This window comes from Podarcis raffonei, chromosome 13 (assembly GCF_027172205.1).
Source record: "Podarcis raffonei isolate rPodRaf1 chromosome 13, rPodRaf1.pri, whole genome shotgun sequence".
NCBI classification, from domain to species: domain Eukaryota; kingdom Metazoa; phylum Chordata; class Lepidosauria; order Squamata; family Lacertidae; genus Podarcis; species Podarcis raffonei.
This window is the reverse complement of record NC_070614.1, coordinates 44,601,604-44,612,986: the sequence shown is the minus strand read 5'-3', so window position 1 is coordinate 44,612,986 and position 11,383 is coordinate 44,601,604. Positions and strand designations below refer to the sequence as shown.

Sequence of the window (11,383 nt, the reverse complement as noted above, 5' to 3'; positions counted from 1 at the left end):
ATTCAAGTGCTTGGTTATCATCCATAGTTTTATTCATACATGCAGTGGCGTAGCGTGGGTTGTCAGCACCCGGGGCAAGGCAAGTAATTTGCGCCCCCTAACCCGTGGATTTGCGCCCCCTAACCCATGGATTTGCGCCCCCTAACCCGTGGATTTGCCCTAACCCCGGATGTTGCGCCCGGTGCGGCCGGCCCCCCCTGCACCCCCCACGCTACGCCACTGCATACATGTAATCCCTGTTCATTGAAACCTCATAAGCAGCTCTGCTGGACATCAATAACATAAATGATAAGACAATCCATTCTGTTATTTTGATCATTTCAGGTAACTTCCTTTCTTGAAAAACCACAAGGAAATTACCATGCCAACAAGTCTAGAGTGTAAATATAGAAATGACAAACTATTCTTTATTTACATCTTTCTCCGTATCAACTGCTCTCTGTTATTCAGCTCAGGCCTCACCACAATAATGTAGCATTTAGGGGAAAAGATGCAACCCAGCAGCCCAGCACTGGAAGCCAAGATGGAGAAGATCTCCACAGCCACCATGTATTTTCCTCTGGTGCTCAAGTATGTGGGAATAAAGGAGAACCAAACACTGCAGAAGACCAGCATGCTGAAGGTGATGAACTTGGCTTCATTGAAGCTGTCGGGCAACTTCCGGGCTAAGAAGGCCACAGTGAAGCTGATCATGGCCAGGAAGCCCATGTAGCCTAAAATGCAATAGAACATGAGAACTGACCCCTCGTTACATAAGAATATAATTTCTTCACTGCTTGAGTGCATGTCCACATCTGGGAATGGGGGAGAGGTTGCCAGCCAGAAGACACAGAGTCCTACTTGAATCACAGAGCAGGAAAGGACAATGGAATAAGCCAGTTTTTTGCCTACCCACTTCCTGATTCTGGAATCTGGCTTGGTAGCCACGAATGCCAAAACCACTGAAATAGTCTTGGCCAAGATGCTGGAGAGGGCAACAGAGAAGACAATGCCAAAAGCCGTTTGTCGGAGTGGGCAGGTTGCCTTATTAGGCATTCCAATGAACATCAAGGAGCACAGGAAACACAAGAGGAGGGAGATGAGGAGAATGTAAGTGAGGCTTCTGTTGTTGGCTTTGACGATGGCAGTGTTCCGGTGCTTAATGAAAATGCCAAGTACCATAGCTGTGATCAGAGAGAATAAAAGTGCAGAAAAAGTTGAAACCATGGCCAAAGTTTCACCAAAGCCTAGGACATTTGGTTTCTTGGGAATGCACTCATTCTGCTCTTCATTTGGATATTGATCCAGAGGACATCTGGCACAAGTTTCCAACCCTGAAAAAAGTTGCATGACAATTGGATACAATCTGGAATATGCTTAAGAGTGTTTTTTAAAAAACTCAGGAGACCCCTTACCATTGTGTTTCCCCAAGGAAAAGTTTCAAAACTTCTAGTTCAAATGCTTGTGCCCTAGATGCTTTGAAAATAAAGTTAAGCATGAAATCTTACATTTCATATATGGAGAAACTATTATTTTGGTGGTCCTCCTCCATTTTCTTAGAACCACAGATACTTCATAATGAAATCAGAGAAATAATAAAGCTGAAATCTTGGAAGCAAGAGGAGTGATTTTTATAGGATTTTAACACTGTCTCCAAAAAGCCTTGGTCTCAGAGAAAAAACCGCCACTTCTATTCCATCCTCCCTTCCCCAAAACTTTAATGTTGTCTTCCAGGACAAAATGTATGTACAGTGGTACCTCGGATTAAGAACTTATTTCATTCTGGAGGTCCATTCTTAACCTGAAACTGTTCTTAACCTGAGGCACCACTTTAGCTAATGGGGCCTCCCACTGCCTCCATGCTGCCGCCGCGCAATTTCTGTTCTCATCCTGAAGCAAAGTTCTTAACCTGAGGTACTATTTTTGGGTTAGCAGAGTCTGTAACCTGAAGCGTCTGTAACCCAAGGTACCACTGTATGAAATTTATGTCTTGTTGCATCAAAACAGACTTGAGGTGAAGCTACACTAGTGGTTTATAAAGTTAAAATGCATTATTAAAATGTCACCCCACAGCAGTGAGCCACCAGCAATGGGAAACTGCATTAAACAAAATGGAACATTATATTTAATAACGTTTAAAAGATCAATGTAGATACAGTGATGGAAAATCTTTACGTTACAGATAACGTCACATTCTGATGGTTTACTCCCTAGAAGGTTAAGATAATTTGTATCATAGTGGCAGCTTTTACTGAGACTGAAGGGAAATCAATATAGTATTTTTCATAAACAATATAAATTGAGGTCATACAGAGCAAACCCCATTGCCCAGTTGTTCAGAATTTACTAAAATAACTTGTATATGCTAATATGGCATCTCTTACCCTTCTCATTTGAGAACATCCCATGAGGACACGGATCACAAGCATAACAACAGAATTTCTTCCCCTCCTTCTTTTTCTTCTCATAACCAGGACGGCAGTTGGCATTACATAAGGAAAGGGGTGGCACCTATCCAAAGAGACATGAAGAGGTTAATATTAAGAAATTGTTTTAGGGATAACATCAGGTGATCTATCCGTAAATAGGAGGGCCAGAAATGTTAACTGTAGGATCCATATGTGCCCAGGTGCCACATGCCTTGGGAGGAAAAAGGTACAGCTCTTCTTTTTAAAAAATAATAATATATTGACTATTTTCACATAACAAATTATTCCAACAATTGTATTTTCCCCAATTTTTCCCTCCCCATCTCCCCCACATACTCCTCCCTCCCCCTGCAACATCTCTCACTTCCTCTTTCTGATTTGTTAACACATATTATTCTCTGCATGTTATAAAAATGTAAAAATCTATAACTTATCCATCTATTATATTAACAAATAAATTTGTGTCTGTTTATTCAAAACCTGCCAAGGAGTCCAATTCATTTTGTTGTTTCTTTAAGTACTTTGTAAAAGGTTCCCATTCTTCTTTAAAGTCACAGGTGCCCTTATCTGCGTAAACTTTGCCAGTTCCGCATAGTCCATCAATTTCTCTTGCCACTGCTCTTTTGTCGGGGTTTCGTCATTTTCCCATCCTTCTGCTATTAAGACTCTTGCTGCCGTTGCTGCATACATAAATATGTTCTTCACTTTCCTTGGCAGGTCTTTTCTTACAATCCCTAACAAAAATGCTTCTGGTTTTTTTGTGTGTTTGTTTTACAAATGTTAGTTTAAACATTTTCTTCAACTCATTATATATCATTTCCCAAAAATTTCAAATTTATCTACAATCCCACCACATATGATAGAAAGTCCCTTCTTTTTCCTTACATTTCCAACATATGTATGAGCCAGTTTTATACATTCTTGCTATCTGTACTGGTGCTATGTACCATCTATGCATCATTTTCATGTAGTTTTCTTTCAACAAAGAATAATCTGTAAATTTAAATTAGTTTTCCACAATCTTTCCCAATCTTCAAACAATATATTATGACCTGTAACTTGTGCCCATTTGATCATGACTGATTTCACCTCCTCATCTTTTGTCTCCCATTCTAGCAGAATACTATATGCACCCTTAAGCAGCTTTACCTTCCCTGCCACAACTTCCTTTTGAAATCTAGATATCGTATAACTAAATCCTTCCTTATTGTCTTCTTTGTATATCTCGTGTTGTTGCCAATACTGTAACCAGCTCTGAAAATGGTCTTTTATTTCCTTGTAATCTCTTAATTTCCATTTTCCTTCTTGGTCCTTTAATAAATCAGCATACATGAGCCACTTTCCTTTTTTACTGAGTGGCTTGAGCAATAAAGCTTCATGTGGTGAAAGCCACCAAGGAGTCTTCTGTTCTAATAAGTCTTTATATCTCTCCCATACACTCATTAGTGATTTCATAATTATATGGTTATAAAAACTTTTATGTATTTTCTCTTTCCCATACCTTAAATATGCATGCCATCCAAATCTGTTGTCATGTCCTTCCAGATCTAATGCTTCTTGCTTTTCCAACTTTATCCAGTCCCTGATCCATACAAGGCATGCAGCCTCATAGTATAATTTAAGGTCTGGGAGGGCAAAACAACCTCGTTCTTTTGTATCTGTAACTGCTCCTCCTCAGCCATCGGTGTTGGGTCTGCTCTGCTCCTCCTCCTGCTTCCTTGGTCTCCCTGCCTGCCTACCCCCCTCGCTTGTCATACCACCTGCCCACCTTCTATCTCTTGCAACTCCATCCACCAGCCTCTCCTTTCTTCCCTCCGAGCCGTGCTTGGCACTCTGCTCACACTTATAATAATGCCAACAGCTAACTAGAGATGAAGAACTGCACAGCTGCTCTGATGGCCAATGCCACCAGTGTCATGGTCCAAGAGTTGGCTTCACCTACTGAGTAGCAGCCTAAAGGAGCAGAAAGTGAAGTGACTCCACCTGCTGCTGATCTGCCTTCTTGCTCCTGATGAGAACCAGCAGGCTCCAGCTTTCTTAAGCAGGGTTTCTAGCCTTAGTCAGTTACTGGAAACAACTTTTGTCATTCCTGACCAGACCTTGCTGCTTCTTGTTTCTCGTGACCTTTGACCCTTGGCTTTCTTGACCCCCAGATTGTCTGACTACATGAACTGAGATACTCGTGACCTTAGGACTGGACTGGACCTTTTATGCGGACTCTGCCTCCAGGCAAGCACCCCCCTGAGACGTAACTGGTTGTCTGGCTTCTCCCTCCACTGAGCTCTGCCATGGCTGGCAGCACAGGACAAAGACAAGCAGCTGGATTCCTCCCCTGAGGCACTGAGAGGAGCCTGCATGCCTTGCCCAGCAGCCCACGGAGTACATGGATGGGCAGCTGGGCTCCATGACGCTCCGAGCAAGGCATGATTTTGGAGGAACCTCCTAGGCCTGTGGCAGGAGTCAACCTGACAAACACCTCTGTACATTCCTTCTTCTATAATAATAATAATAATAATAATAATAATAATAATAATAATTTTTATTTATACCCCGCCCTCCCCAGCCAAGGCTGGGCTCAGAGTGGCTTACAAGCAATAATAAAAACAAGTTGAATGATTACAACTTAAATACAACATTAAAATACAACATTAGAATATTGAAACATTAAAATATTAAAATGTAGCCTCATCGCAGGAGGAGAAGGAAAGGAAAAAAGAAAGAGAGGGAGGGAATCAAATTGGCTCCAAGCCAATTCCAGGCGGAACAACTCTGTCTTACATGCCCTGCGGAAAGAAATCAGATCCTGCAGGGCCCTGGTCTCATGAGACAGAGCGTTCCACCAGGCCGGAGCCAGAGTTGAAAAGGCCCTGGCTCTGGTTGAAGCCAATCTAACTTCCTTAGGGCCTGGGACCACTAGGGTGTTGCTATTTATGGACCTTGAGGCTCTCCGTGGGGCATACCGGGAGAGGCGGTCCCGTAGATACGAGGGTCCTAGGCTGTGAAGGGCTTTAAAGGTCAAAAGCAGCACCTTAAATCTGACCCTGTACTCTACCGGGAGCCAGTGCAGTTTGAAAAGCACTGGGTGAATATGCTCCCATGGCAGAGACCCCGTGAGGAGCCTCGATGCAGCATTCTGCACCCTCTGGAGTTTCTGGGTCAGCTTCAAGGGCAGCCCTGTGTAGAGCGAATTACAGTAGTCAAGCTTGGAGATGACCATCGCATGGATCACTGTGGCCAGGTCGGGGCGGGAAAGGTAAGGGTCCAACTGCTTGATGCGGCGAAGGTGGAAATGTCGCCTTGGCTGTTGCTGTAACTTGCACCTCCATGGAAAGGGAGGCGTCAAGGATTACACCCAAACTCTTAACGGAAGGCAATGGCACTAATTGGGCCCCCGCAAAAGAAGGGAGTTGGTCCCTCATCCCCATGCCATCCCGACCCAGCCATAGGACCTCTGTCTTCGAAGGATTTAGTTTCAATCGGCTCCCACAAAACCATCCAGCTACAGCTTCCAAGCATCTGGTCAGTGTATTCGGGGCCGAGTCGGTGTGGCCATCTATCAGCAGATAGAGCTGAGTGTCATCAGCATATTGGTGACAGCCCAGCCCAAAGCTCCGGATAATCTGGGCAAGGGGGCACATAAAGATGTTAAAAAGCATTGGGGAGAGGATTGCGCCCTGCGGCACTCCACACACCAAGGAATGGCGCAACGACATTTCCCTCCCTAGTGCCACCCTCTGTCCCCGACCAGAGATAAAAGAACACAGCTAGTTACGGGCTATGTCCTGTATCCCCACGTCTGCGAGGCGGTGGTCCAGAAGATCATGATCGACCATGTCAAAGGCTGCTGACAAATCTAAAAGGATCAGCAGTCCTGAACCGCCTCGATCCAGTTGTCTACGGAGATCATCTGTTAGGGCAACCAGAGCCGTCTCGGTCCCAAAACCAGGACGGAAACCGGACTGAAATGGATCTAAAGCCGATGTTTCCTCCAGAAACCTACCAAGCTGTTCAGCAACCGCTCTCTCAATTACCTTACCCAGATATGGAAGATTTGAAACTGGGCGGTAATTGGATAGGTCTAAGGGATCTAATGAAGTTTTCTTTAAGAGTGGACCCACTACTGCTTCCTTCAGTTCCCCTGGGAATGTCCCCGTGTCAAGGGACAAATTGATAATTTCAACCAGGGGGGTCCGCGCAACATCTGGACACTCCCTAATCAGCCAAGATGGGCACGGATCAAGGAGGCAGGTGGTGGGCCTACCAACTTGGAGGAATCCATCCTCATCAGCAGGGAGTATCCGATCGAAATGGTCCAACACTGGACCTGAAGTCAGTCGAGGGGCCTCCAGTTCAGTCACTGTATCTAAATTGGCAGGGAGATCACGGCGGAGCAACAGGACTTCCTCTGCAAAAAAGCTCGCGAATGCCTCACAGCTGTGGTCCCTATGATGGCAACCCAACACTAGGGTCTCAAGCAGTAACAGAAAAACTCATGAAGATTACAATGTTCATTCACAAAGATACAGTTAGCGTAGCATTCTATCTAATGCCACTAAATAGAGAGCTGCCTTGAGGATTTCACAAACAAGCATGTAGGACGACACTTTCTAATAACCATTGCTCTTTCTTAGTTTGAGATGTTTTCTTTGCACATTGCTCTTTTTGTACCAGTGGTTCATTTTATATTTACTAATACAATTATTAGTGGCAGCATTATTAGTAGTGGCAGCAATAGTTGGACACCACTAGTCAAAGCTAGAGAAGCACCCCTGTGTGCAGTGATTTCCTTACCTGAGTGAAGCCTCTGTGCCATTGAATTCCATTCCCGTTAATGGTGAGCTCTTTTCCAGTAGGGGCTTGAGGATCCAGCTTTCCGACTTTGACCCTGACATAGGAATTATTTGGGAAAGTGACCAGGTTTGTAATATCAAATCCAGCTGCTAATTCTCCATGTTCATCGAATGTAATTTCATCCCCAGCACTGTTGTTGAATGAGAGCCTCTGCAGGAATGAGTGCAACTAGGTGGAAAGAGAATCAAAAGTTCTATGTAGTCTTGTAATAGCCTTACTAAGACAATTCAATAGTTTTCATGGAAAAAATTAAGATCTTTTACTCCAGGAGTTCACCACTTCAGTTCCCAATGGAGGGGACCCAAATTTCAGCAGGGAAATCATGAATCAGTGTAAACTCAAGAGTCAGGAGATACGTTTCATAGCAGCCTTTGTTAAGATTCAATATATAAAAGGAATTTGAGATGATGGGCACGAAAAGGGCCAGGAGCTCTTTTTGAGCAGTCTTGTGTGAGTATATATTCCTGGGTAGTAGGGATTATTTAGGACACACAGTAGAGCAGTGTGCAATTGATCCTTCAAATGGAAGTCCTCACCTCTAAAGGGAATATGTTCTAGGTGGACATGTGAAGGGGCTCCCACAGCAATCAATGGCAGACTAGCTACAACCTTTGCCACAGCTGAAGATGTACTGGACTCTTCCACTAGCCATCACATATCCAACACAAGTGGATGGCATCAGCTCTTGGCTACAGCATGTCACACCACTGTGCTCTACACAGGACATAAGAAATGAGAGGGGCTTTATTGAAGATATACAAAATGTTCCTAGAATTCATGTTCTGCTATAAGAAAGGCCGCCTGCCAATGAAAAATAATCTTTACTTTGATGGAGGTCAGGCAGGGTAAGTTCAAGCAAATGTTTTCTATACTCAAAGGATCATATAATTATAGAGTTGGAAGGGATCACAATAAAATTAGTTAATGTTCATTTTTTTGTATTAAGATTTATTATTTTATTTATTATAAAGAAATCACAACCCATATCGTACATCAATGGAGTGCACAACAATGAGCTGGTTATAAAGTAAAAACTTTGTAACAGGAAACACTACCTGCCAAGGCTCTACATTCTGAGGAAAGAGTCTGTTTCCGTCCATTGTCCTTTTGCAGATGGCTTCTGATGAGCACCTAATATGTAAGGCCTGTGCCAGAGCATAGACAGCATTATAGATACTGTAGCTGTGGCCGGTCATGCTCATTTCAAAAAATGGTGCAGGGAGGCTCTCCAGCATCTCCTCTCCACTACATGTACCCATAATGAGTGCTAATGCAGAAGAGTTTGAAACTGAACAAAGAAATGATTGTTCCCAGAAATCCTTAATGAAACCATCTGCATCTTGTCCAGAAGGCTTTACACTGTGGAGAAAGTCTGAGAAGTCTTGAATCTCCTTGGAGTGAATTGTAATGGATATAGCACCTTGGAGCATTTGTATATTTGGGTCAATCAGTTTTCTTGCAGTATTTGATATGAAATCTATTTGGGCTGTTGTAATCCATACTTTCCCTTCAAGTTCGTTCCTCACAGATTGATGAAGAATTAGCTGAATCATATTCCTTGCAATAAAAACATTTGTAAGCCATATAATAGACGTACTTTCTCCATATATAACAATCGCATTTGCTTTGCTTTTCATGAAAGCTAGTAAGAAAAGCTTTGATTGATCCACTATATCAAATATTCTACCGCTGAATTGCAGATAGTATTCTGTTCTTTCTGTGAATGCTGAACAGATTTCATTCTTGAAGAGCATTGGTTCAATGGTCTTCAAGAATTGTTCTCCATCTTCATTAGCTGGAGTGATGAGCCCAATCCATTTCCATCCAAAATGCAGAAGTAACTGGATAATTCCCTTGTACTGAAGATCTTCATTGGGGACCATGCGATAAAAGGAAGCAAATTTGATGTGATCATTTATGGCCGGTTCAAATGAACCGTATGAAATCTGAGAAAGAAAAAAGCCAAACTTTTTCACAACACACCCATTTATCTAATATAAATCCTATGCATTCCATCTTTTCTAATCTTAGAGAAAGGGCCACCCTCCCATTTACCTAGAAAAACGCACAAAACAAACAATCTTGCTCATTTATTTATGTGGATATTGATTCCTATTATTGTGGAGTCATCACAGTCACATACTTGTACACAAGGATTGTGTCAAAGTCAGGAGAGCATTTATCCCTGCTCGTTTCCACATACTGCTTGGATAAATGAACAAAACTTGATTGTGGAAATGGAGGGAGACGAACCATTGATCATGTTCTTTTGGTCTATAACCTTTAAAGCAGTTGTAGAGAGACTTTGATGGTTTATGTATTAAGAACTCTCATGGGAGTTCTTCTATAGGTTTCTTGAATATAATATGTTTTATTCTTCTGTGATCAACAATAAACTATTACTGTATATATAATGAAAATAAAATACCAGCAACAATTAGGGCAACTAAAATGAAGTTCAGTAATGTAGCAGAACAACACAAAATTCGTACCATTATTTCTCTCTCCCCAAATGCCAGAAAAATAACAAGAAAAGTGCTTTTCATTAACCTCTGAAAGAGGACAGTGCTGAATAACATCACACTTCAACAAGGTGGGAATTTCATGATTCCTAGGGAGATGCCATTCCTGTCTTGAGTTATTTATGCCTGTGCAAGCGATTATCAACAGCATGAATTGGGATTGGTACTTTTCAGACAGCTAGGACAATGCTTGCAGAACTGAAATAATGTGAGCCCAATCCTCCACTAAATATATTAAACACACATCTTTGGGAACATGGCTCTCTCATAAAAGTTGTTTTGTGCACATACTAATGTCCTCAAATATATTGATATATTGCAACCATTTTCCTTTTTCTACTTGATACTTATGAATCAACAGCTTCCTAGTTGAAGGAATGTAGATTGAACTGCAGTATGAAATATCTATTTTATGTACCTGTGGAATCTTGTAAAGACCTAAGACATCTGCCATGGATGAGGAGGTGTGAGAACTAAGTCCCCCAATGACTCCTACTACTTTTTTCTGAATGCCACATATGTAGTTGGGGACAAAGTGATGTGATTTAAAGAGCAGATCCAGAGCGTTTTTGTAGGTCATCCTTGAATCAGAATAGGAATTATAGATGTGGAATCCAAGCGTGGCATTGGGCAAGATCTTGAGATTCCCATTGATCTCATCAACAGCAAACACCAAGGCGAGGATGTGTTGGTAGAACTTTCTCATCACCCTACAAATAAAGTGTGTTACTATTTTATGGGGAATAAAGCAGTGCACAACATCGAGATGTGAGAGATTCAACTGCCCCTGTTAAATATTCTTGTAAATATTCAAATTGCTTTGTCCTTTTAGAGTTAATGTTCGGATATTTCCTCCATCCAAGTCAGATTTTTATTTGTCTGAAAACATAGATTGAGAAGAGATCTTCACTTACTAAGCTTCAGGTTTTTTAACCATGTTGCTCTTTTTCACTAGAAACAAGAACTGTGCAACACGACTATGCTTTGTTGTTGTTTAGTCGTTTAGTCGTGCCCGACTCTTCGTGACTCCATGGACCAGAGCATGCCAGGCACTCCTGTCTTCCACTGCCTCCCGCAGTTTGGTCAGACTCATGTTTGTAGCTTCGAGAACACTGTCCAACCATCTTGTCCTCTGTCGTCCCCTTCTTCTTGTGCTCTCAATATTTCCCAACATCAGGGTCTTTTCCAGGGAGTCTTCTCTTCTCATGAGGTGGCCAAAGTATTGGAGCCTCCGCTTAAGGATCTGTCCTTCCAGTGAGCACTCAGGGCTGATGGCTATGCTACAGTTACTGAAATTAGTTCGATATCCCTTTGTCAGTACGCAGCTGTCCCTAGCAATAGAAATTTCTATGAAATTAAAGAAAGGAATTGGCAGCTGCCATTTTGAATATGAAGAATGCCCAGTGATAAGCTAGCAGTGATGATGGTAAAAGGGCTCTCCTCCCATTATTACTAAGCGTATTTAAAATGTATCCCGGATTGTTATCAATGCACTTTAGACATGGCTTCCATTTTGTACCATCCTTCACTAAAGCAGCTCAAGCTGGGCTTCATAGGTCTCCTCTCTCCCCTTGCATACTCATAATGGAGATTTGAACCCAA

General features: G+C 42.3%; 1 protein-coding gene across 1 annotated transcript; it reads right to left on the bottom strand.

Moving 5' to 3' along the window:
- Positions 1–411: 411 nt before the first annotated feature.
- Positions 412–10,487, bottom strand: LOC128399044 (vomeronasal type-2 receptor 26-like). Its single transcript, XM_053360302.1, has 5 exons — positions 10,200–10,487; positions 8,618–9,205; positions 7,200–7,427; positions 2,364–2,490; positions 412–1,163 (listed from the first exon to the last, which is right to left on the bottom strand). The coding sequence occupies exons 1-5, from the start codon at positions 10,485–10,487 to the stop codon at positions 412–414; spliced, it is 1,983 nt and encodes a 660-aa protein (XP_053216277.1).
- Positions 10,488–11,383: the final 896 nt, after the last annotated feature.